Raw genomic sequence first — 27001 nt, 5'->3', positions numbered from 1 at the left:
GTGGCGCCTTGAAGAAAACCACAAATCTGAAAGAAGAGTTACATTTTAAAGTTCAAACCAATGTATTAATGCTGTCTGTGATGACATCATAAGAAAGCGACTTTTTAGATGTTCAGCAACATAGCTGATTAATAAGAAAATTACACTGACAGTTAAACTCAAAGAATCATTGCCAGTTTTACCTCATAATAGGACAAGAAGCCGGCCTCCCTTGTAAAAGTTCCAGCAGAAGCAGGACCACTGGCTGGTGCTCCAACCTGACTGGATTGGGTAGACAATCGAAATGTTCTCCCATATGTGGCAAAGCCCATGTTTAGTTTTTCGACAGGTGCTCCCTTGTCACGCCAATACCTCATGGCAAAGTCCTGAAATGTAAATAGAAAGAGTTACGCAGAGGTCAAATTTCAAATGTAGTGCACATTTTGAATTAGCAAAAGAAATCCAAAATATTTGTCTTTCGTCAACTTTTATGTGGCAGTTGGTAGTGATGGTTCTCCAGATGTGGTCCATGAAGTCTCAGTCAAGTCTGGATTTACTTTCATCACAAACACTCGGTAAGTTAAAGTTTTTTGCCGGTGACAGACGGGCAGAAATGTGACAAAGAGTCAGTTGGGCGGGCAGGAGGACATGTAAGTTGCCAAATACAGTTACAGTTACAGTTACTACGTTACTTTTGTTTGGTCATGTATCATTGCTTTGTGGGAAATTTCTCAGTAAAAAGTTGAATGGAGGACACCGTAAAGTTAACGACAGTACGATCGACACGCTGGTTCGGTTCTCCAATAATACGGCCCTGACACTACTTCCAGAGGTGGATCAGGGCCGGAGCGATATTCCTCCGAGAGATTCACACTGAGATGGAGGTGGGGAATTGGCGGACTAAAGCTGCACCCAAAGGCCTGTGTGAATGGGGCTAGTGAGTCTCAAGTTCCAACTTTATGTGTTGGTGTGGCCTTCAAACTATATACCAGTTTTTAAATTGTGTTGATAGGCCAAGTAAAATCGGAGTTACGATAAATAATGTCCACTGCGCTTTTTTGCGAACATTGCCGTCATGTTTGCTGTGCATGTGCTGCAGGAAGACACGGTAAAAACTGGCTTTTCTCACGAAAGTGCCCACAAGCAGCAAGTGTTTACAAGCAAAAAAATAGGTTCTTATTGGTGGAAAAAGGCACCATACCAACCAACCACAAAATGATATGGCAAAACATGTGATTTGGTTGCTGAGGAACAGGGGGAAGTTTTGGGAGGGACGGTGGCGAAAGAGTGACTGTGACAGTGACGGTGATAGAGATCGATAGAGATAGCGAGTTTGAGAGTTAAGAGATTTGTGACATATAGCGTGTTTGGAGTGTATAGTTAGTGTGTTCTTTAGTGCTTAGTGAAGTGTGTTTAGTGTGTAGTGTAGTCATTTTTTTGTTTTGTGAGTCAAAACAATGAGGAGACTGCTGAATGTGGAGCAGGCAGGAAGGAGCTGAGGGAGTCCTGAGGGTTAAACGTAAAATGAAGGAACAGGTGATTGGAAATGCATATACTGAGAAAGAAACCAAAACACGGAGCTCAAATTAGATAATCCAGCTAAAAAAAATCCTAGTACTCACAGTATTCAAGTAAACATGATCCCGGACGTCTTGGGATCCATTGTATAAAGGGCTATGATGTCCTGTCACACTCTCCCAGGTGCCATGAAAGTCATATGTCATGACATTAATAAAGTCCACATACCTGATGAAATGCATGTTCGATCAAATTCACCAAAACATTAAAAGAACATATCATTGGGTCAATGTGTGAATTACTAATTCAGCGTACTTTGAAATCTCTGCGATTTCATAACCAGCATCAATGGTTCCTTTCCCAGCAGACACAGCAGCAGAGATCATTAATCTGGGCTGGCCAGTTGCTGTCCCTTCAGCTGTATAAGCCTCTAGGAGTTCCTGTAGAATGATGGGAAAGTCACTTCATGGTTCTGTCAAAAATAAGTTGAGCACCAGGACAGTAATTCTGAATCTGACCTTGCATAACAATGTGAATTTCTGCTTATCTTCCAGAGGACTTCCTCTTGCAGCAGGATATTCCCAGTCCAGGTCAAGGCCATCAAAACCATGTTTTCTCAGTAGTTTGATAGAAGACTGGACAAATGTGTTTCTGTTGGCTTGTGTTGACACCATTGTAGTGAATCTGGATAGCATTCAGGGAAAGAGATGTCTTCTAAAAAAGATTGTACATACAGTCCATTGATCTTTATTGATTATTTTATGATACATATCTTACTTTTGTGTCCCAAAGTTCCAACCTCCGACTGCCAAGAGTGTTTTTAGATTTGGATTCCTGTGGGAATATCTAAATTAAGTATATAGCTATGATGATTTTTTAGAAATTATGCTTGAAAGTTCTGGACAGACCTCTGTTTGAGTCCATTAAAGGATTTATAGAGATCCTCGTCGTTCCACTCTATGGTGACCAGCTCATTTGCCCCGTTAATACCAGAAAAGGCATAGATCAGGTGGGTACACAGATTTGGCTCAATGTTCAGAGGCATAAACTTCCCTCTGCCAGGTCGGTACTGGGACCAGTTGGTGAAATAACAAATGAGTCTGGAGGATGACACTAATCATTGGAAGACAATTATTTCATCATTCTTTGAGTAATAATCGTTGACTCGACATTTAACTATTATTCTTTGCTCAATTGTAGAGAAATGACTCACCCAAACTTCCAAGACAAAGACAGAGACCTTTAAAGTTACAGGTTTAGTTAGTAAATATCAGGTAAAAACTGATTTCAAGAAACCATTTTAGAGCTTTTCTTAGTGCCTTACCTGCAGTTAGAATTAGCTTGTTCATGGTGGTTGTATCTGGATGAGCCCTTGAAATGAATGCCTTTGTCTTACTGATGAATAAATAAACCATGACAAAGACAATCATTAACCAGGAACAAATATGGTCTAACCCAAAGGTTAGCACACTAAGCTGTTGCTTCATCGTTAACCAAATAACAGAAACTTTTTTAAAATTTTTTAAAAAAAATTTACATTTCATCAGATATTGTTGTTCTAAGAAATCTCTCAGGACACGTGCAGCAGATACTGGGTCTCTATAGGCTGCACAGGAACAAACCAACTTGTGAGCATTTACTGGAACTTATTCAGTCAATTATTATTTTTACTGTTTGTTCTGTCTGACATTTAAATTGATCCTGTCTTGTACTGATTGGCATCAATTCTACAGTTCCTTCAAAAAAAACCTCTACCCATAAACTTTTGAAAAACGACTCCATACTTTGCCTTGTGGTGTTGGAGTACGTTTGCCATTACATTTTATAAAGTTCCTGGAGAATTTTAGTGGCCTTGAGCTCATCTTCTGTTTTTTTCAGACAGACTTGCCATAGCTTCAGTGCATGTCTAGGGTTACTGACTAGTGAGAAAAAGACTAATTCTCTTACAGATCTCAAACTAGACAGGCCTATAATTTATCTCAATATATGACATAGTTAAAGGTAATTAATATGGTAACAAAACATTTTGAGTATTCAATCTAAAATCCTTAATATCTCATCATATACACCATGTAAAAATAAGAAACATGTTAGAAATAATTAATTTTGACTTTTTATTCATATGAATGTATACACGTGTTCAAGGTTGATGTATACAAATGAAAATGAAAAATCAAACAACATTTTGTCCCCTGAAAAAATATTTATTAAGGATAGACGCAGCACCGGCAATGCTCATTGTAAATAAGATTAACTGGACATCTCTGGATGTATGTGTGTCCGTTGACACACTGAATAAAAGTGTTGTGATTTTTATCATTTTTGTAGATGCCGTCACGCTTTCCAACACAGAAAGTTTCTGCAGAACCAACAGTCGTGGTGGTAGGATTGGCAGTGGTAGTAGTAGGTCTAGTTGAAACACTGGCGGTGTTAGATGTGCTGGGCTGGGTAGTTGTAGGTTTAGTTGCAGCAGTGGTGTTGTTGGACGGGCTGGGGCGGATAGTGGTGTTAGGAGCATTAGTGCTGTTCACTGGTGGATGATCTGTTAGAGGGGGAGGTGGAAAATGTAGCAAGATAAATTAAGAGTTTATGCAAATGAAATTGTACGCATTGCTGTGCAGTGTTGGGATCTACAGTGATTTTTGTTTACCTGATTCTAGAAGAGTGCGTAGACGTCTAATTAGGGGATAGCTTCCCTGTCCACAGAACTGTCCAGCAAAATCATCCAGGTCCATGGACCAGATGAAGGCTCCTCCAAATTTGTTTTCCTTCAGATATTGTGTCTTTGGAATATAAGTCACATTTTTTGTTTTAATATATATAACCAGTACAAATGTAACACATTGTTATAAACAAATTCCAGCACCTTTATCAAGTGCTAATGCTGAAATTAATTAAAATTTCAATTTAAGTCCAAAAGTGTCTGAACACATGAAAGATTCCCCAAATATAAAAGAGGCTAGTTTGTTCAAAGCCAATTTAGGAGACAAATGTTTTTGATCCAGCACCCTCTAAAGTTTTTCTACTTTATGTTTGTCAGATAATGCCTTCCTCCTTTTATGAATATCTTTAACTGTATTATTACCATAATTCACAAGTCACATTGTAAACAACTACAACCAAATTACATCATAAGTGAATTCACAATTCATTGTCTTTAAGGTCTGTTTGTTTATAGCGCCTGGTGTGGATTTCAAAGACTCTTGGTGACAGCTGTGATTTCATAGGTTGTGTTATGTTCAAGTCATATTACTGAGATTGGACCATTAACAGTAACAGTACACTTAAAAAAAACTAGTTGAATGATGAATATTGTTGCAGTAATTAAATGCTACACATGCAGAAATCTTGTTATGACATGCATGAGGTGATATCTAGAAAGTGTCACCTTCTACTCTATTTAGGGTATAAAAACTTGTGCTGCATGTGATTAGCTACACCCGTTTCAAAGATAGTGATAGAGATACGCTACTTCTATCTTGTTTATATTACCACCATAAACATAGATATGAAGGGTAAATTTTGTTGTTTATTACCTTGATTTCATAGCTCTGCCAGTTATCAAACCCAACCCATTCATTTCCATTAGTGGCATAGGGCACCATTTGCTCATCATTCCAGCGGACAGTGGCTCCTTGAAGGAAAGTGCAAGTCTGTAGAATGGAAGAAAATCATACGTAAACATCCTCAAAATAATTTGTGATGTCTTGGTTTGAAACATCTCACTGCTTGCATTCATTTTAAATTGTGTCATGTACTATTGTTCTCATGTTTAACATTTATTGACCTCGTAGTAGGACCAGAACCCAGCTTCACGGGTGTAGGGTCCTGCAGTGGCCGGTCCACTGACTGGTGCTCCAACATTGGTAGCTCCTGATGACAGGCGAAATGTGCGTCCATGTGTGGGGAAACCCAGTATGAGTTTCTCAATTGGAGCTCCTTTGTCTCTCCAGTATTTCATAGCAAAGTCCTGATTTTAAAAACAAATACAAGTGAAGTATTCCACATCTGGGACTTTGAGGGTGATAACTTGGTTTTGTCAAGAGTTTTACTCACCACATTGTAGTAGATGTTTTCGCCTTGATCGACAGAGCTGCGGTACAGAGGGCTGTTGTGACCAGTGAATGGGTCCCATGCTCCATGGAAATCATAGGTCATGATGTTAATGAAGTCCAAGTATCTGTTAGACACAGATGACACACACAAGAATAATAATAATAAAAAATAAACAATAAAGAAAGACAGATTTTATAAATTACTTTCTGTCACAGGAAACTCACTTTGAGACTTCAGCAATCTCATATCCACTGTCAATGTGTCCCTTCCCAGCAGCCACTGCAGCTGTGATCAGCAGTCGTGGTCTTCTGTTGTCAGAGGCTTCTTTTTCATAGGCAGCGAGTAATTCCTGAATGTAAGGGGGAATCATTGTGTAGTATGTGAGAATATTGAAGGACATTGCTGCTGATATATCCTAAATCAAGTTGCTTTGTAGGATTCTGTCAATACTGCTGACTAGAGAAGGACTAGACTTCCAAACTGACCTGGACGAGCACCGTGAACCTCTGCTTGTCCTCTGGTGGGCTTCCTCTGGCTCCAGGATACTCCCAGTCCAGATCCAGGCCGTCGAAGCCATGCAGTCTAAGGAATCTGATGGTAGACTGGATGAATCTCTGACGGTTGGCAGGGTTAGTCACCATGTTGGTAAATCTGTAAACATGTGAAAACAACTTAGTTACACTGTAGATGATGCTTCAATTGATACATAAAACAATGTAATACAAAAGCTCATGAGTCCTTGCTGTTGAAGCCATGCAGACTTACTGTGTAGTTCCAAAGTTCCAGCCGCCAACAGCCAACAGAGTCTTCAGCTGGGGGTTTCTGCAAAAAACATGTAGATTTACAGTTAAAAGTATAGAGATAATTTAAATGATACACTATAATGATGTAAAAGTACAGTAGCAATCCAGCAATGTAGACTAAGAATATTTCATACTCATATACAGTATGTATATTTGCTTATGGCCTTTGTGTGAAGGTTTGTATGTTTTTCTTGTGACCTCCTTTTGCTCTCTCCAGCGTTGATAAATAAAACACTTGGAAAAACATTATAAATCACAAACCTTACTGAACTAAAACAACTGAAGCAGTATCAGCAAAATTATCAGCAATCGAAAAGTAAAAGAAAGTTAATGATTGTGCAGAGAGGGAGCGTTATATACTGTGAGGTCATTACGTTTGTAACATTGTAAGATTTATAAATGTAGTTTTAGCTCTTCCGAGTATATTTTATCTTCCTTTGGAAATGTATTGCTGCAGATTCAAGATTCATGAGATTTGTTTGTCCTAAGTAAATGTCAAAAGTGAAGGTTGTATACTTCAAACAGGGCTGCCCAAAGTGGGGCCTGTAGACCAGAGTTTGCCTACCAGATATTTCTAGTAGAAAAAGATAAATAATACAATTTTAATGATTTTCCTAGGATCCCTAATTATCCATTTTTTTTAATCAAACTTCATCTTGCCTGCTGATTTTATCATTTGTTGTAAAATTACTAAATATTACTACAGATAGATCAATACTGCAGTCAGGAAACACTCACATATGCTTGAGTTCATTGAAGGATTTATAGAGAACATCGTCGTTCCACTCATAGGTTGTGAGCTCGCTGGAAGGGCTGATTATTGCAAAGGCGTAGATCAAGTGTGTGCAGAGGTTGGGGTCCACATTGGAAGGCAGAAATCTGCCAGTGCCCGGTCTATACTGGGACCAGTTAGTGAAGTAGCACACCAGTTTGGTAGAAGACACTTTTGGAGAAAGGATGAGAAATTATGTGAATTAAGTGTCTGATTGTGGTCATGGCGGTTAAGAAGTAAATGACATATAAAGAAGTTGAATGAATGCTCACCTGTCTGAAGACATATCAAAAGAGCCAGCCCTGAAAAAACATGAAATTTTCATTTATTTTAGTGCCAATAAATGAATTGCATTAAATGACTTAATGAATTTAACTTACCAGCCAAGATTGTAAGTCGAGCCATGTTTCATCAACTGAGCCACCTGCAGCAATTAACAATGTTGGGTCACGAAACATTATTCATGTTTTGCATTCTTGCAATTTAGTTTTTGGAAATTACATATCATTTCACATGCTGTACTATCAGTATTTTAAAAAGAGTTTAACTGTAAAATGTAGGCTAGTGAAACCTCTGCGCTGATGACTTACCTATTCCCAGTTGTTTGGTCAGATGCTGCTATGGCTTACCTGAGAGTCCTTTTTATAGCCATGATAAGACCACGTCAAAGGCTGTGGACCAAGGACAGTGAGGTGTGATTGATACGTCAGAAGAAGATAATTATTTGTCATCTGCTGTGAGTGGTCTGAAGGTGACAGCTGACGACAACTGTTTTTATGACTAGATAAAACCTTGTTACAAGCATAAGGTTATATAAACATGCCACCACAGCTGAACAGGTCATGCAGATATGCAGATAGGATGACCTTGATAAATGTGTGAATCGATGCATTGTACTTTGTAGTTGGTTACCATGGTACAAACAAAAAACACAACTCTTGTAAAGTCGCCTTTGATGATTCTTTTTTTTGTCATACATTTTATGGTTGCAGGTCCTGCAATATGTCTTTGAAGCAGAATTGCAGAAAACTCTTCTTTTGCCTCGGATTGGTGTTGAAATTGATCTTGTTGACCTATTTTAGAATTTTGGCACCCAAATACAGTAGGGCTACAGCTAAAAACAATTCTCTTGTCAGTTAATCTGATGATTATTTTCTCATCTAATCAATAGGTTTACAGAAATGTCAGGATTGGAGTGGTTCCTGGTCTCCGATTGGACAAATTAGAGGTCCTTTTCTAATAGGGATACATCTAGACATAAGGAACACAAGAAAGCTCCAAGGCATTCTCTTTTAAATTATTTAAATGCCTTCTTGTCATGGCATTGTTGTGTCAAAATCTGATGTCGTCAAGCCTTTGTTAAGGGAGTTTTAACTACCCGACAAGGGCTTGATTCCTTGTTTTCAAGGTTTAACATCCAGTCAGGATAGAAAATGCATTTAAATGGGTCCAAGGAGACTGTCTTGGAGTTTTTTGGTGATTTTTGATCGATGGGTTTGTCTATAAAGTGTCCAACAATTGTGATAAAATGGCCATCTTAATATCGCACAGAAACTTGATATCTTGAAATAAGGTTAGGTCACCAGTGGAAAACCCAACAATATTCAATTTACTATAACTTGAAACAAAGAAAAGCAGCAAATGGTTGCATTTGAGTATTTGGCATTTTGATAATCCAACCTTTAATTTTTAATCTACAAGATGACACATTATCAAAAAAACTCATCAAAAAAAGAAAAGCCCTGGGTTTCTAACCTACTCAATAACTGCCGCATTTGGATGGTGGCCGACCCGTCCAACGATCCTGAAGCATCAGTTTTTGACGAGTTGTGAATGAGACTAGAAAATCAACTGTGCTTACAAATAGCACCTTTAATAAGCTGAATAAATATAGAGAGGTGGGGCACAAAGCTCATGAACATTGATATATTGCTCAGTTGATCTTTTTTCCTCATGTTTTGGTCTGAAATTGCATTGTTTGCTAAAGACATGTCTTGACTTGTATGCTAACCTCAAATTCAGATTTTATCTGTAATCAGAGGGCCACCATCGTAAAAACTAAGAAATCCACACAAGTCAACCAACACAATATAGTACAGTATCCTCTGAGAGGCCTGATAAGCTTGCAAGGTTATTGATAAGATTACCTTTTCCAATACGCTGTGGGATCCTTCGATGATATGAGTTATCATATCGAGTGGCAATTTGGCTAGAGTTCAAAAGGACTGAACTACTAGGTTCGGCTTCAACAGTTGAAGCAGGGGTGCCCAATTGGAGGGCTAACAGATTTAATTGTGGACCACAGCCCAAGAGCAAGTACTTCTTAAGTTGTGTTAAGACGCAAAATGGCACAATACAGAAGCCTTGAAAAAGAAAGTTCTGCCAGGATAACCTTTCAAAGTTCCTTAATTTCTTTTTTCCATTTGCCCCTCAGGGCAATAGGATAGTGAGACATATGGGATAAAACTGCTTGTTTGATGAGACTTGGAGACTTTGAAGAGAGGTTTTCTACCACATGCTGTTCATGTGTATGGTAACTAAGTTACTAGGTTAGTTCTCTACTAACTCAACAAAAAATATGTTCCCCAAAATGTTTTCTTCCATTTGTTTTAAGTCAAAGTCAATCATGTACAGTACCATTCTGATGATTTAACTGTCCTCTTGATGGCTTAAACCCAGGCAAGTAATTCCAATGATTATATTCAAAGAATAAACCGACCCTTTAAAATCAGGAAACAGAAATGCTGAATTCAACATACGGACACATATCAGGCATACTAGAAATAAATATTTCCACTTTATTTACATTTAGGACATAAAAACTGGTAACACACAGATGACGTTAGGGGTCAAACACACTTAAGCTGTTGCAAAAAGATTAATGATTCTATCCAACTCCAGACTGGGTGAACTGGGGACACAGTTAGGGCAAGTTCTTAGAAGTGTTCTGACTTATCAGCTGGTTTACGGCTGCTTTATGATTCCCCAAAGTGTTTTCTCATCTTGCCTCCCATCAGAGGACAATTTGCAAAATGATCATACAGATGAATCCGTAGTCTGTATAGATCATTTACAATCCTTCGCTTGTCACGAGCACTTTTATACTCTCACATTGTTCACGTAACACAAGTGTATAGATCAATTGTTGGCAAAGTTCAGGGATTACATAACGGTTCCCTGATGGTGAAAGTATATGAAGCCCTTATTTCAAAACAGCCATGATGTAAAAATAACACAAATGTCATTATTGGAATTAGCTGAAAGAAAAAGACGTAATAACTGTGGTTAAATTGGTCCTTGCAACGGCTTTTATCAACATGATAAACTCATCCACTTCTATCTTTTCTGATCTCCACTGACAGGATAATTGAACATGTACGTGTACTCTATGCACACAAACACACAGCATTTTTATTTACAGGTAACACGAAAGGTAAAGCTTTCACTCAGATGAGTGAGCTTCTCACTTCGAGTACTGTCCCAACTATTCCACTATTTACTTCTATAACTGCAAGAACTCAGAGGGTCACAGCAGCTCAGGGTCCAACTGTTCCCTCCTGCAGACAAGCCTCACAAATTCTTAAATTGGGGTGGAAGGTACAAGCAAAGTAGAGTCTCTTGGCAGATAGTTGAGCTGAAGTCAGGTATGGAATTTTTAAGTTTTATGCGAGAGAGTAGATGGTGTTCATTGGAGAGTGGAGCTCCAGACTTCCGCCAAAATCTAACTCCCTGACATCTCTCCTGGTCCCGGTGTACTGGCCAATGAATGAGCCGTCCTCGTTGAACGGTATCTCTCCTCCTTCGCCGTAATCCACCAGACTGTCATCACTGTCTGATCGCTTCATCATTGCCTCCATGGACGACTGGCCTCTTTGAAGCCCTCTTTCCTCATCTCTACAAAATAATAGAAACAAGAAGAAATAAGTATTTTAGGCACAGACTAGAAGAAAGAGAGGATGGTGGAAAACAAAATCAATACATTTAAATTGTTCATGTACATACCTGCGGGGGTAAGGCAGAGTGGAGACACGTGCTATCCTAAAATGAAGAGAATTTGTTTGAGATGAACATCTAGGATCATAATTTAATCATATTTCATTGGTTGTCCTCATAAAATGCAGAAAACAGTTCCAGTATTCTGTAAATTAACTATTTACAGCTCTAAACTTATGTTGGTTACATATTGTATTAACAAATTAACAAACAATGACTGTACAGTTTAACTGTCAATATATTTAGTCTTTCCATACCTTTCAAGAGACCTTGAGTGGTTCAGTTGGAAAAGAACAGGGTTGAGGTTTTGGGGGAATAAAGGTTTAGGTAGAAAAGGAAGGATAAATAGAAAAAAAAAGAAAATAATGTAAATGCAGTCAAGGAGTTATCATAAATAAGGCCACAACACTGTCAACAGATTTGATTTGTAACTGTGCAGCACCAAACCAGAATTTGTTCAAAATTAAAGGCACCCTGTGGAGTTTTTGACCACTAAAATCGCTAGGGAGCAATGTTTTTACGAGTGACTTCCATTTTGATTTATGTCTACATGCATGTGACACAATGGACATATATGTTTACAGCTTCCTGCTCTGTCACTTATTGACAGTTTTTGGTGGTAATTTGCTGAAGAAGGCAGTGAAGAAGAAGACTTCCAGCCAGCCAACATGGATATCAACAATGGATGATTTAGAATATTCCCTGGAAATTAACTTTGCAAATAATTTATTAACTGAAGGAAATGAGCCCAAGAATACATTAACTGTGTTCTTGGCCCTGTCCACCCATTAAACGGCTATTTCTTAAAATGTAGCTTTTAAAAAAAAAAGTACACACATAAACATCATTTTAGGTTGCTGAAGATGGATCTTTTGGGATAGTGTTAATGATGGGAGTGCATGTATTTTTGTCCTATATTTGGGAAAAATTGTCCCAGTACCAGTCCTGATATCTGTAATATGAAAAAAACTAAAAGTTGAATTAAGTTACTTCAGAGTATGTGAATGTAGTGATCATAGTGATCAATGATGGTCATAGTATTTTCTGTAACAGAGCAACCAAACAGAGAGTTCATAATCTGCGTCCTACTAACAATGGAAGGTGGATGGTCACTTGATGCACATTTTCAGGTATGTTAGTACGAGCAGAGGTTTTTTCTGAAATGGTTCTAACACACTCATCTGAACAGACAAGGCCCTGATGATGTGAACATAAGGTTTGCTTGTAGACAAAATAATAACTCCACAGAGCAGCTTTAATTCACCAAACAGAATACTAATGCACAGCTACAGAGCAAATCAATGTAAATAAAAAACTACACTAACGATAGCGCTGTTATGGGAAACATAATGATCTAGTGTTGAGTATTATTACTGTGCCATCATAAAAATACTAGTACATGATGTAAAACACCTTAGAAAATTAAAGTTTCGTAAAACAGTTTGGAAGATCACACTAACAGTAACAGTAACAGTAGTCAAATAACTTGTTGATAAGATGTATCCACATTCTCTCTGGTGGTAGCAGTAAAGTTTGCAGTGAGTGTGCTTTTCTTATTCACTTTCTACCAGCTGCGTGCTGCAACGCTTACCTGTAGTCAAACGATCCCTCCTGATCTTTGTCGTCCACTGGCTCCAACGAAATGTCTTTTTTATCCCGTACTGAAATTGAATCAAGCTACGCTGTTAGAAGAGATGCAGTTGGGTGTTAAAGGACATCTTGAATATGAGGGATCACCAACTGTACCTGGGTACTTCCCCCCTCGGCTCCTCTTGATGAAGCAGACTATCAGTAGGATGAGTACGATGAGAGCCACGGCACACATGATCCCAATGAACCAGCCCTGTGTGGAGATGTCCACCTGGTCCTGAGCATAAACTGAAACACACACATACACATACACACACACACACACACACACACACACACACACACACACACACACACACACACACACACACAGAGTATCAAAGTCAACATCACCTAACCAATTAAGAGTGTTAATTTTGCAAACCACCAAATGTATTGAAAAGCAGTAAATTACTCTCAGTGGTGTAGTGGGGTGACTCCTCTGTGTGCCATTCCCCTATCCCTATCTTAGTTTGTGCCGCCACGGAGAATCTGTATCGAGTGTAGCGGTCTAATCGCCGGATTGAGAAACTTGTTACATTCGGAGGGAACTCCTCGACTCGCAGCTCTTCTCCCCTGGTGGCGTTCACTGTGGAGAGAGTGGAAATTTCAGTGCATTAGGAGGACTCTTGATGCAGGTAGAGTGCACACAACTGAGCTGTTAAGTACCTTGCTGTTGGGAGAGTGCCTACACAAGTGTTCATTACCCTCTCGAGAAAACACTTCAGCGGTATTTTGGTTTTTGAGTGCATATTCAGGTGCGCTATTATGTGCAACGGTGATGCGGACTTGAGTGTCATGTGGACGCCTTTACCTGCTTTAGTGAAAAGAACCGTTTCCTTTTCCATTATTAGGGCTTTGCTGTTTTTCCTCGGAGGACTGCAGATTATGCTTTGAATGTGCAGCCTGTGAGGAAGGAAACATCTCAAGTGGTATTTGAGAGTGTTTCAGATGCTGGGGTAGCTTACCTGTCTGGTACTTGAGGGAATACCCGGTAATGATACCGTTGGGTTCTGCTGGTAGGTCCCAGTCGACATAAATACTGTCCAGATGCCGCTGTTGGATCCTGAAGGATTTGGGAGCAGATGGTACTGCAGACAAAAGTCAAACAGGAAACAACACAGTTAAGATATGGAATTAATCTTTCAGGGGAACTGGTGTTTTTAACTTAGATACTTTCCCCACTATAGACTGGAAAAGCGCTATAGAAATACGAGTGCATTTACAGACACCCACTGCACACAGAGCTTGTTTTTGTCACAGACGGGCTCAGACTGTTACTGTTTAGTGTTGAAAAAACATTGAGGGACAAAAAACCTGGGAAAATCGTGTCCAGTTTAAAAATACCAGTTCCAATACAAGTTCCATTTTAACTTGTGATTTGTCTACTAGGACACAGACATTATCTTGTTCCTTGGATGGTAAATTAGACACTTGTTTTACCTCCTTCGGGTGTTGAGAAGTGTATATTGTTACTGGGCGGCCCTTCATATCGATTGTTTGTCACAACTATGTACATCTTATAGTTGCTGTAGGGAATGAGCCCAGTGAGGACCCCGGAGGGCTCCGGATCATCGTCTGGAAATGTTTTGGACTTCATCCCTCTGTTGACCCATAGCCACCTCAGCTGGCTGCTGTCCCTCCAGTAGTAGACCTGACAGATGAGAAGCAACATATACTCAGCATCCAGCACTGGATTATTATTTTTGGTAGGTTTTTCCAAGAAATGTTTGAGTTCCTGCACTTTGTTTAGTTTCAGGTATTAATATGCATTTATTCATATTTCTGTACTGGTTTTAAATAACTGCCTGTATGAGATTGTACATAGGAAATCCATTATCCATCCTTGAATTAACAACAGACAGACCTTGTATTCCTTTAGTTCTCCCATGAGAGAGTTGCGTGACACTGGGTCCCAGTGCACAGTCACCTGAGTGGCCTCGATATCGGATATTCTCAGGTTCAGGGGTGCAGTTAAGGGACCTGGGGAAATCAGAGATTGTCTTAGTGGTCAGTGAAGACAAAGAGAGGTAATGAGAAAGACAAATTGGTAAAGATTTAGAAAACACACAATCATTTGTGATTACCTGTGACTTAAGATTCAAGTTAAAACAGACGAGTCCTGTTAGTTTCTTCTTCCTTTGTTAGTCTATAGTCTAATCTGTGTATTATGATGCTGATACTTACGGTCTTCTCCAGAGTAACCAATGACAACTGGAGACTCTGGACCTAGTCCAAAGTCGTTGACAGCCTGGACTTTTATCTCATAAGGAGTGAAGGTATCTGCATCGTAGATGTAGTACTTCAGCCATTTAGTGGTTGCATTCTTCCACTCCTCTCTGGAATCTCTCCTCCTCCACCACACTAGATACTTCAAGTGAGGGCCGTTCCACTCTCTCCAGGTCAGAGGCTGAAAGCACGCTTCAGAGTGACCATTGTGGCAGAAATTACCATATTCAACAGCCAATACTGATATTAAAGTTGTACGATTTTTGATTGGTTTAATTCCAATTACCTCCCAGCTGATCTCCATGTTATTCCTCCATGTACCCACACCCTTTACGTTCTTCGGGATGACATCTGGCGCTGTGAAGGAAAACCAAAGCAGATCATTAACTTTAAAGGAAAATTTCAGCATTACGTTGGACGAAAGATTGAGATAACTTCCATGTATATCCAGTCCAGTCTTTATTGTAAGCTAACATTTTCTCTGATTGCTTCATATTTAGTACAAGTATGTATCAAACCTACGTGCACCACTGCTCTGAAAGCGCATAGATGGACGACTCGGGCGGCTCATTCCAATTTCATTGATGGCGATGACCCGGAACTCGTAGTAGGTGAATGGTGAAAGATGCAGAATGACAGAGTTGAGGTTCCCCGGGTACGTCGACAGGTTTTTCCACTTGCCAGGCAACCAGTCATCATCATCATATTGCACTAAGTACTCTGTGTGAGAGGGAAGTAAACGGAGAAGAATTCCTCTGAAAGAATAATTACAAATGTTTTGGAGTTTATTCAATTTGACCAGCTCTTACCTGTGACAGGGTTGTGGTTGCTGTCTCCAGGAACCCAACTGAGTCTTACGCTTCTTTCATATGGATCTGACAACTCCAAGTTAGTGGGAGGATCTGGACGGTCTACACACACAAAAAAAAACATGTATGCTTAAAAAGCCAAACGCACTGTATGGTTGATGAAATGCGATTTATTTTAAATGTGTCATACCCATCACCATTAGGCGTGCTGAGGCAGACTTCTGTTCCAGTTCGCTCTTAACAACACACGTATAATTGCCCTCATCGCCTCTGTTTACGTTAGTGATGACCAGGTTTGATTCATCCATAGAGAGTCTGAGGATTGAAATGAGGATAAAAATGGTCAGATCAAGATGCTAAAACTTTTAATTCAAGTACAAAAATGTTTGTGTTCATAGTGTATATTTCTATAGAAGGCCACACCTCCAGCCGAGAGTGACCAGCTTTTTGCCTTTCATCCAGGTGGTTGTGATGGGAGTAGTGACATCTGATTTTACACCACACTCGAGGCGCACATCGGTTCCACGGATGACTTTCATACTCTGTGGTCTTGTGACGATTACAGTGGGCTCTGCGAGGAATTAATTATACAGCAATCAGAAAGCATTTGTGTAAAATCGTGCGTCTGAGTCAAACATTTTTAGTATGAAAGGTATCAACATGTGTCCTGCAGTGTCTGCAGTTTCCCCTGACTCCCTTAAAAGATCTTGTATAAAGATTTGTAGCATCGCTGTACCAGTCTGTCTCCTTCTATGTCTGAAGTGTGTTTTATCTGGCCACATGTAACAGCTCTTTGAACAAACTGCTTCAACTGATTTCATCATTTACGCTAAATTTATGAAAGAAGAAAACATTTATTGATGGTAACAAATAGGGGTGTGCCAAAATATCGATTCTACGATATATCGCGATATTTCGTCTTAAGGTACGTTATCGATACACTGGTGCCAAATATCGATATTTAAAAATGTTAAAAAATAATAATATATTTTTTTTTTTTTTTTTTTTACATTTTCTTTTTTTTTTTTTTGGCCCACCACCACAACCCCTCTTCGGAGGACAGCTTTATCTTTATTCAAACATAGGTATACAACCAAATAAAATTTAAAAAATGGTTTAAGTGGCTCTGAAACCCACACATATAGATATTTAATGACAGTTGTAGTCAGTGTGTGTGTTAAGAACAGTCACTGTGCAATATACTCTTTGTTTACTTGGCTGTCATTCATGTGAAATTGACAATGTTTTGTAATTCCTGTGAAATGGATTCAGTGCAGTCAATAAATTATGAATTTCTTCAGTGACACAGATATTGTGATGTATCGTGGATGAAATTTTTGCAATATATCGATTATCGCAGAATCGCTGTATCGTGATATTATCGTTATCGTGGGCAAAATATCGTGATAGTATCGTATCGCGAGGTACCTGGTGATACCCAGCCCTAGTAACAAATATAGTTAACAGTAACCTATATAGGCTACATCTTTAAAAGTCCCCAGACTGCCTTTAAAAATTGAAAATTTTCGCGAGTTGTGGAATTGATCTGATCACAAGTGGCCTCTCAAGAGACACATGTCAAGAAGCACGTACATGTGAGGCGTTAACTGGTGGACTTAGAGCCATCTAATTGTGACAGGTGTCTTTGTGACTCTCACCTTTGACCTCTATACGCACTTGGCTCTCATCTCTTCCTGCAACGTTGCTGATAACACACAGGTAAGTTCCCTGGTCCTCTATCCGTATGCGCTTTATCTCAAGAGTCCCATTACTGTGGGTCTTGAAACGGTTTCCTTCAAGAGTGCCCTGTCCATATTTCGACCTGTGTGACACAAACACACACACACACACACACACACACACCGTGAGCTGATGCCTGAACACACCCTTTACAGTAAAATCTCAAGCTGCATGCTCTCACCATCGCAGGTCTGGCACTGGAGAACCAAAGTAGCGGCAGTCTAAGAAGCTGTGGCTGCCCTCTGTCACCTTGATGAGTTCATTCCTTGGGCTGAGAATACGAGGAGTTGCATCTAGGGAAACACTGATAGTTAATAATTCATTTCATAATGGACTATTGAATCGATATCGTTGGTACACTCTTCCTTAACCTGCTCGTCTCCTGTAAGTCTAGTGTTGTAACCGATTTCTCCTAGTTTCTGTCCTCTGTGGGTAGAAAGGTCATGGAGCAAAACAAACAAACGCTCATTACTGAAAGTACAGATTATCTTTTGGTATCGTTCAACTGATGGTGTTCTGAGGCTTCTGTCAGTGAAGAATCATGTCCATGTAGGATTCCTCACTGCCAGCTTTGGTAATAAGTTGCCAAAATCTGATGTACTCAGACTCAAAAAAGCAAAATTAATCTTAAAACACTTTTAAAAGTGTTATTTTTTCCCTTTGACAGCCCTGAACACACAGTATTTTCTAGATCAGCGACTTAATATGAGTATTGAGGTCCTACGTGAGCAATTCATTTATACAGTATGTGATATAAGTAATAGTTTTGGTTATTTCAGAGTGGTTTGGAGGGGATGTCATGTTCTTTTTTGTGCTCTTTGACCTTATATCTGACGATATAAAGTCGATGTGTTGTTTTAACACTGTCAATTACACCCACACAGTCCTCATAGAGCTGATAAGCTGAGTTTTTTTTAGAGCAAAATTCATGTTAAATAGTAACTAAAGTTGTTTTATAATTAATTAATTTAGTTTGTTGCTTATTAAGTCAAGAATATTTATTGTTACAGTGAAAAAAAAGCAGGGATTGGCCATTACTTTATGACATGTGATGCTTTACACCCTGACTGCTTTTTCCATATATAAAATAACACAGGACTTGACTTCCTATCAGCCTGAGCTTTAGCAACACTGTGTGGCACATGTGCAATCCTACACTTTGCACTAACCACATCAAGTCTCAGCAATGAAAAAAACAGGCTTTTTATTTCAGTATTTTTGTGATTTTTTTTGTTTTAATTATATGAACAAGCAAATGAAAATCTAACCATGTTCATTTCAACATCACCTTTGATTTGTATGTCAGTGTTTTGTTTTGTTTTGTTTATTGTAAAAAACAGAAATGCCTTTTTCTGAAAGTCTGATTGACTAAAAGATACAATGATTTATACAAGTGTTTTTAAAAGAGATTTCAGCTTACTGCCACTTAAAATTTACAGGTGCCATGACACTGAAAATGTTTCGAGTTTATTGACTAATATGTGAATAATTCTAAAAGTATATCTGATGATTTTTTTTTCAATCAAAATCAAAACCACAGCTCATGTCTGGGTCATGACTGCGAACACAACAAAAAAAAGTTTTATGGCTGAGAGAGTGTGAACTTACGCAGCACAATGACAAAAGCATTGGCGAATAAGTATCCGTATTGATTGGAGGCATTGCACTGGTAGACGCCGTTGTTTACAGTGGTCACACCGCGTAACGTCAGCATGTCTCCTGACACCTGTCTGTTGGGCTGCGGTGTGGCAGCTGTGGGGGGAAAAAAAACGACAAAACACAGAAGCGGTTGGTATGATTTAGATTGACTTTTACAGTTATGAGGTAATGATCTCCAAAAAACTTACTTTCAATAGGTTCCCCATTGAGGAACCAGCTGATTGTGGGACGAGGAACGCCATCAGAGCGACATACTAAGCGTCCATTTTCCTCAGGGGCCAAAACCAAATCAGAGGGCTTCTCCAACCAGAACGGAGCCGCTGTCAGATTCAAGCACATTAGTTGCTTCAACATTCTTGCGCAGTGAAAAAAAGGCCACTTGTCTGAGAGTGTGTCTCACCTTTGACCCTGACGGTTATTGTGTGCTCAATGTAGCCGATCTTATTGGCGGCGGTGCAGACGTATTCACCCGCATCATCGAAAGAGGCCCTTGGGATTTGAATCATCTTGTTGAAGTTCTTCACTTTCATGGGTGAGATCACCACAAGTTCGTCACCGTCTTTGGTCCACGTGATACGAGGAGTCGGCCTTCAATGATGACAAACAAGGCTTTACACAAGGTGACTTGCATGAAGTCAAAGTCAAACTTACATAAAAAAAAACAAACAGACACCTCTGTGGCTTTTTAAAAAAAGTAACACTTAAAACACACTCACATTCCTCCAGCGATACACTCCAGGAGCAGTTCCTCTCCTTGCAGGACCACTATGGTGCTGGACGAGCCTGTGGGAGAAAGCCAGGTGGGGGCAGCCTCGGCCACCGTACGAGCTGCAGAGGAAACAAACCCAAGCACACCAAATCAGTAGAAATCAGAGACAACAGAAGCAGGTTCAGCGCAAGTTCACATTTAGAAAAATTAGAGAAAAGAGCTGCGTGAGACAGAACACACACTCACCACAATAGGTAAGTTTAGCTGGAGAAAGTGGTGAGTCTTTTTAGGGTCTGAAATAAAACAAATGCTCCAGTTTGTTGGTATAGTAATCACAGAAAAAACAGGTAGGTTAATGATAACAACACATTAGAAGTACTCATTAGTGTATATGTTTGGTTAGAAATGAGTAGTGGTGAACAGAACAGATAGAGTTAGTGTAAAAGTAAAAGTTTATTTTGACTCTTCACTGCCGCAGGTTGTGTAAACACCTGAAATGTGTCTCAGTCAGTAGAAGTGAACGTGTGGCCAAGAAGAAGATCTGATAATGGCTAAAAAACTAAAACGCTCATGAACACTCACTCGTAAGCACTTTAACAACCACGGGCATTTTCTGCTGGATGACATTCTTGTAGGGGAAGCGGGCGTTACAGCAGAAATCAGCAGCAGAGTCGTTGACGAGGACGTTGGAGAAGTACAGGTCTCCGTTGACCCCCATGGATACCCTGCGGTCCTGCCGCACAGGCTGCATGGTGGGGAAGGCTGTCTGGATGGGCCAGTTGAAGGGTCTCGCATATGAGCCTGAAAGAAATGCAGTCAGTTCACAGAAGAAACATTTAAATATAATACTTGAAGGCTTGTTTGGTTAGCAGATCATTAAAATACTTCCTTTTTTGATGCTTTAACTGTTACATGACTCAAATGTGGGACACCTACAGCTGGACATCCAGTAGGTTTCAGGTCTTGGTGGACCAGGCGGGGGGTCACAGGACAGGACCAGAGGCAAGCCGGCGCTGATCACCACCGGCTCCAGAATCTCCCTCGGCCACACAGGGGCTCCTTTACAACACAGAAGTAGGATATACATGTTAATATACATGTTACACACAAATACAATCAACTACCTGATCAGATACGCATATTATCTACTTATTATTGTCAACTTTTTCTTATTATCAATAAATCTCATGGAGAAACCTATAAAGTATTGCAAATTATAACCAACAGCATTAGTTGACAGTCATCTATGCAATGCAGGTCTTTGTGAGTCATTTCGAATTACTACACAACATACTGCATACAAAACATGTTGAAATGATGCTGCTGAGTGTTGTAATACTGATGTAAGGAGTCCCTGTACAGCTTCCGTGAGTGGATGAAAAACAAGTCATCGATTCTCGAACAGTCCCAACACTGGTCTTACTGTATAGTCGTAGTCTGATTTTGTTGGAGTATGCCGATCCATACTCGTTGGAGGCTATGCACTGATACTCTGCCTCATACTGTTCTGGATTGTTCCAGGCATAGATGTCCAGTGTCCCTGAGCGCCTGCGCATTGATGCTTGAGAGTCACGTGCCACGTTGAAATACTTCCCATTCCGCCTCCACGAGAAACTTCATGAATGAGCATCAAGTGAAAGAAGACAGAAATAAAAACAGTGAGGTTTTTTGCAGATGGTAATCAAGTTTTTAACACAGCTGTTCAGCGGGCGACAACAGATCTTACATGGGTTGAGGGTTTCCTTTGGCTTCACATTCTATGACCATGGTGTCTTTAGGGTCAACAATATGCTCCTTCATTGACTGCTTTATGATGGTTGGGGGCTGCCGGACTGCAGGCGGAGAAATAAATCAAGCTTAGTGGCAAATGTGATGAGACAATATCACAAACATGTATTTAGGTTACTGATTCACCTTCCAGAGGGATGTCCAAAGCCCAAACACTCTGCCAAACGAGTAGCAGCAGCGCTGGTTCGACCAGTGTCCCCATCTTTACAGTGCATGGAAACCAGCAGCACTTCACCGGATCTCCTGTTCTCAAATTAAATAATGAACAATAGAGGAAAATCTGCTGTACAATGCATAGATTTAATGCAGTTAAAGTTGAGAACAAATGAGTGTATATGAAACATCCTGAACATCTCACAGAGGTGGAAAAAGGACTCCTTAAAAGTAGTAAAACCACACTGTTAAATCCTTCCTTCAAAACATATTGCCTCCTTCTCACTTCTCTTGATTTCCAGTATTCTTTTTAATTCACAGCAACTGTCTGACAGCATTAGTAAGTAGTTACTGAACAAATTAAGACTTTTTGCATGCAAAACATATGAGGAGCTTTGGGGATATAATGCCTTTGTAAACTAAACTACCCCACTGTTAAAACAAGTAAATCTGAAATCAGTGGTTAATTAACTGGAAACTATTTTGATAATTGTTTAGATCACTTTTAACGCAAAACATGGTTCCAGCCTCTGAAATCAGAGTATTTGCTGTTTTTTCTTCTGATCAATTTAATAATTTTCTTTTTTTTTTTCTTTTTTTTTCATAATTTGAAAGTCGGGATTATTTGTTGGACAAAACAAGCATTGTGAAGTTGACGCTTTGGGTTCTGGGTAAACCTGATGGACTTTATCACAACTTTAACACATTGAGTGGATTAATTGAGAAATAATCACAAGATTAACATAATAATAATCCTTGCTGCAGTCCGAAACAAAAAAATGCTACAACAGTAAAATCCTTAACGTTATATTAATCTAATCATGTGAAATAGTATAACTATTGATAATACTTTTACTTTAACTTAAGTAGCCAATGACAGAAATGGACAAGGAGTATTCTAGTCTTTCACTTCAGCAAAAGTACTAAAACCACACTACAAAAAAACTCTGTTACAAGAGAAAGTATAATCAGAAAACTGTACTTAGAATATTACAATTATTTTAATGAGTAAGGTATGTCATTAGTTTTGCAGTTCAAGTAATCCTTTATTTAGTTTTCAAAAAGGGAAATCATTACTGTGAGAATCTCTCTGTGAGGGTTAGGGTTGCTCTGTGGCCACAGGAAAAAAGAAAAGAAAATCCCAGATGTTGTAATGTAATAAGTTAATAACTTTTTAATGGTAGAAATCTTGTACTGTAAAAAGGTATAAAGTAAATCTACACAACGTTGGATATTTAGATGAAATCATCTCAGATGGGAAGTAACTCCCCTCAGTGAGTCTTTTCAGAGCTCACAGACTTCTAACATCACAACATCTGACACAAAAAACATTCACATGACAACATTTTTGTGAAAAAACTGGATCAGTCTTTTCATTTCAAGTGTGAAATAGCATTAAATTAAAATTGCTAATTAAAGTAGATGTATAAATATTGTTCCACCACTGACATCTCCACTACTCAGATCACATTGCCGTATCAGAAAGACTCAGACAAGTGTTTCACTCGATGCCTCTCTTTCTCACATTATTGCTATAAATATGTATTAAACTATAAGTCATGGTAATACAATCAAAACAAAAATGTGTCCGTACCTACCTCTCTCATGTAAAGTCAAATCAGGGCTCTCTCCTCCCCCATTTCTGCGGTTTCCCCAATTCCCCCGATAATTCCAATGACTTTACTCCACCAAAATTATTCCTGTTTGTGCAGTATACCAATTAATGTCTCAGTCCTTCAAATATCAGGTCAAGAACCCTTGAGGAGTTGATACACTTCAGTAATAGAGTTTCTGTCTGTCGCAGCCACTTACACTCTGCCCACCCATGTCATGAATAATGGATGAGCACCATCCACACCACCTACTCATCACCCACTCAGCCTCACTGTTCTGACCGGGCTCTCATAATTCAATACATCAACACAATGCGGACGCAAAGTTTGTCCGCATGATGAGCAAGACACTAAATAAATGTTTGGATTTATTACACCGATATTATTCTGCAGCCTGATTTTTCTCTCCTGTAGTTGAATAAGCTTTGACCTGAATAGAAATCAGTCTGGTTGAGCGACTGGAAGCACAAACCGACTCATATTCTGTGCAATTTGCATTCTTGTTGGTTTTGATGACATCAAAATGGGGGCGGGAGGGAGAAAAAGGGGAACAGAGCATGAAAGCGATATCTGTTTCCCACCATGAATTTTACATGTGACAAATCTCAAGTCACGTGACTCCAGTGCCGAGGATAGAGGCATCCAGCGTTCGAAATATTCTCAGTATCACTTGGACTAACTCCTTCCTTTGTTAACTTTCTCTGATGTGAAATAATACGTCTAAAACTCCCTCCAACTCCTTGAAACTGTCTTTTCAATATATCCCCAATTTTCCATTTTGCCAATTACGCTCACCCAGCCATTCACATTCGCATTTCCTCCGAAAAAGGAAAAGGTCATTACCATTCGGCTGAGAAAATCCTTTTTCTGGTTGCGGTGCCAAATATGCAGGAGAAGCTTCATTTGTGTTAAACAAAAGCCATCTCACGGCTGTCGACAGAGTCCTGACCTGTGTAGGCTTTCAGGAATCCACACAGGGTTGCTGACTGGACCAAACAATAGCTCGGTGGCGGGTTGGGTGGATGGAGTAAATGAGGTGAAGCAGTTAAACTTGCAATTACGATTCAAATCTGCATGTCTAATAATAAGGCTGACTTAAATCTTTGTAGAAATAATGATCCTACATTGTTTCATATCATATTTATCAGAGCGCTTGTAACATAAACCATGAAGACTCTCACAGCTCTGCGTCCTCTGGCCCTGATCCCATCCTCCGTGTTCACAGCTGAAGCACAACTTGCCTCACACAGATAACAAAAGCAGAGAAGGGTATGTTGAGCTTCTTGGCTCTCAGAATGGGCTTTTTTCTGCCTATACATTGGACTGAAGCAGGCCTAGCAGTGAGCAGTGATCAGTGCCATGCACCAGATTGCACAGTGAGGAGGCCGAGAGGCGGACAGAGCCAGCTCAGTGACGACAAGAAGGTCTCTATGCCCGCGGGTCTCCTTTGGCACGTGTGCCCAGGGCCCGGGTAAGAGCAGATGGCATGTGGGAGGCAGGGTTCGACCGCACAAGCTGCCTGTTCAGACCCAGAGCACCTATCATTTGCACTTTGACGTCACTGCATAAGTGAGAGCACAAGAAGCGATTGGAGATAAAAATCCAGTTGAGCGGGACACTGTCCTCCATTCAGTCATTACCTCTGGACACTCAGATCATTATTGTTTCACAAACATGAGAACTATTAAGCTAACATGTTCACCATTATATGAAAGAGTCTGCACACTAATGCTCCCATGAAACACTTATCGTCTCCACATGTGACATACACTGTCCGAAGAAGGGCTTGAGCTTGAGACTTCACATGTGGAGGGAATAAATGTTCATAGGAGCATTATCTTATGTGCCGACGTGAATCTTTGACTTTTGATTTAGTGAACTTAGCACCTTGAATTTAACTTTTTATAGATGTGCACGCTAACATAAACTTCTTGTACGGCATGCTCACATAAGTAATACTAACATATTGATATATTTTTTAGCAGGGATAAAATTTTGATAAAAATGTTCTTCTTCGAGCAATTTTTTGAATGTCAGTAGTTCCGCAGGTGTGTTTGTTGGCGTGGACTTCAGTATTAGTCATTTTTATACGTTATAGTGGTGGTTCTATAGGGAATGCTAAGTTATCACCAAAGTTATTTATTTCTGAACCTATTTTTTATGACAATCCAACCCAAAGTTGTGGAGATTTGATTACAAGTTGCAAACGTCAACCTCGTGGTGGCAGGAAAAGTCAGTGGGTCACCGAAGTCAGTAGAATTAATCATCTGGGGACAATGAATTTGTCAAACTTTCATATAAAATCAATTAGATAATTGTCAAGATATTTCAGCTTGGACCAAATTGGTACATCTTCAGACCTGAAGTACATGTCCATCCACACAACCAAGCTGTTAGCGTGACTCAAATATAAAGGCAGATTGATATTTGATGCTGTAAATGTGCAAAGACATAAAAAAACTGTAAACTTTACTCTCCTCACATTAAACAGGAAGATATAAAGCCACATTGACATTTCACGTGTAACAGAAAGAACTGATACAAATCTTCAGCGGCAGGTGTGAGAGCTGAACAATCTTGTGTGAGCTCTCAAAAAAAATCTGCTGGTGCGGTTGTAGACCCATCCCACTTCTCAACTCGGGCTATGACATCATTAAAACCTTGACTTCCTTCGATGGTCATCTTGAACGACTGCTTCAAGGACTACAGCACTCCTTCACATGCTGGTACTCAATGCTAATCTTACTGTGTTCCAACACTGTGTCCTTTATAATCCAAAAACAAACATTACATAAAATAGGAGAATTAAAATAATCAAATTGGTGATTGTTTAGAAAGTCTTACCTTTGAGTGTAGTTCAGGTGTTTTCTCTCTCCGTTTTCCCCCCCTCGTCGCACTGAAGGCAGACTCCTACTTTCCTCTCATCTTCTGTCACAGCAGATTCACAACATGATCTTCACAGTTAGATTCCCCCTTTTTCAGCAGCATCTGGTTTTTAATGCTATTTTGTCACTCCATCATCTCAAAGCAGGTGACAGGCCCGATAACAGAGGCTCACGTGGCCGATCAGGATGGCTAACCCGGAGCCTGGGTCACACGCCTGGCGAACAGGGCCCGAGAGCCTATTATAATAAATCCATTGTGAAATCCACACATAAACAAAACGTCATCTCCACCGTGAGGGGAGAGGAGAGTTAAACAGAGCTGACACCTCCTTCACTAGTTGGTAGATCAGGTGTCATCCAGCTCCCACAGAGGCAACAATTAGCTACGGCTTGTTTAAGAGATCAAATATTTTTTGTGTGCGTTTGTTCATGTGTGCTGTTGATTTTCAGTGTGTTAGATTGGGGGTGGCATACTGACCTCGTATCTCCACTGTGGCTGGCACGAACGCACACTCTCTGACACAAAGCGTTTCTGTCTTGGAACAAAGTCAGTCTATTGTGGACGGGGAGGGCACAGCTTCCAGACACATGGGGAGGGGGATTTAACCCGTCGCGTTCACAAGTGATTGGATGGCTCCTCATCCCCATTGATAAAGTCTTGCATCA

General features: G+C 39.8%; 3 protein-coding genes across 9 annotated transcripts in view; all 3 read right to left on the bottom strand.

Moving 5' to 3' along the window:
- Positions 1–2880, bottom strand: part of LOC115585717 (acidic mammalian chitinase-like) — a 4843-nt gene extending 1963 nt beyond the window's left edge. Inside the window, exons 1-9 of the mRNA XM_030424325.1 lie at positions 2822–2880; positions 2711–2737; positions 2406–2610; positions 2275–2331; positions 2016–2181; positions 1813–1937; positions 1602–1725; positions 183–365; positions 1–26 (exon numbers count right to left, since the gene is read on the bottom strand). The exon at positions 1–26 is cut by the window's left edge and continues 91 nt beyond it. Of these exons, the coding sequence (XP_030280185.1) occupies positions 1–26; positions 183–365; positions 1602–1725; positions 1813–1937; positions 2016–2181; positions 2275–2331; positions 2406–2610; positions 2711–2737; positions 2822–2846 (938 nt within the window). The 5' untranslated portion in view covers positions 2847–2880. The remainder of the gene's footprint in view (positions 27–182; positions 366–1601; positions 1726–1812; positions 1938–2015; positions 2182–2274; positions 2332–2405; positions 2611–2710; positions 2738–2821) is intronic.
- Positions 2881–3597: 717 nt separating this feature from the next.
- LOC115584438 (acidic mammalian chitinase-like) lies at positions 3598–7743 on the bottom strand. Its single transcript, XM_030421860.1, has 12 exons — positions 7719–7743; positions 7509–7552; positions 7401–7430; positions 7095–7299; positions 6319–6375; positions 6039–6204; positions 5778–5902; positions 5554–5677; positions 5285–5467; positions 5034–5150; positions 4148–4280; positions 3598–4039 (listed from the first exon to the last, which is right to left on the bottom strand). Exons 2-12 carry the CDS (start codon positions 7531–7533, stop codon positions 3705–3707), a joined length of 1500 nt encoding a protein of 499 aa, XP_030277720.1. The 5' UTR covers positions 7534–7552; positions 7719–7743; the 3' UTR covers positions 3598–3704.
- Positions 7744–9906: 2163 nt separating this feature from the next.
- On the bottom strand, positions 9907–26875 carry nfascb (neurofascin homolog (chicken) b). Of its 7 annotated transcripts, XM_030423959.1 has the most exons (28): positions 26814–26875; positions 26295–26572; positions 21811–21927; positions 21623–21728; positions 21320–21510; positions 20833–20955; positions 20479–20697; positions 19904–20015; positions 19588–19775; positions 19376–19507; positions 19137–19280; positions 17710–17821; positions 17447–17610; positions 16212–16359; positions 15979–16103; positions 15789–15890; positions 15502–15699; positions 15266–15336; positions 14938–15160; positions 14618–14733; positions 14194–14404; positions 13719–13841; positions 13166–13339; positions 12868–12999; positions 12713–12782; positions 11379–11390; positions 11131–11166; positions 9907–11022 (listed from the first exon to the last, which is right to left on the bottom strand). In XM_030423959.1, the coding sequence occupies exons 3-28, from the start codon at positions 21884–21886 to the stop codon at positions 10791–10793; spliced, it is 3540 nt and encodes a 1179-aa protein (XP_030279819.1). In that variant the 5' UTR covers positions 21887–21927; positions 26295–26572; positions 26814–26875; the 3' UTR covers positions 9907–10790. The 7 variants fall into 7 exon arrangements, with proteins under 7 accessions (XP_030279819.1, XP_030279822.1, XP_030279818.1 ...); XM_030423962.1 differs by lacking the exon at positions 26814–26875 and having other exon boundaries at positions 21811–21932; positions 26295–26798; XM_030423958.1 differs by lacking the exon at positions 26814–26875 and having other exon boundaries at positions 26295–26798.
- Positions 26876–27001: the final 126 nt, after the last annotated feature.

Source organism: Sparus aurata, chromosome 7 (assembly GCF_900880675.1).
Source record: "Sparus aurata chromosome 7, fSpaAur1.1, whole genome shotgun sequence".
NCBI lineage: Eukaryota > Metazoa > Chordata > Actinopteri > Spariformes > Sparidae > Sparus > Sparus aurata.
This window is presented reverse-complemented; position numbering and strand designations above follow the sequence as displayed.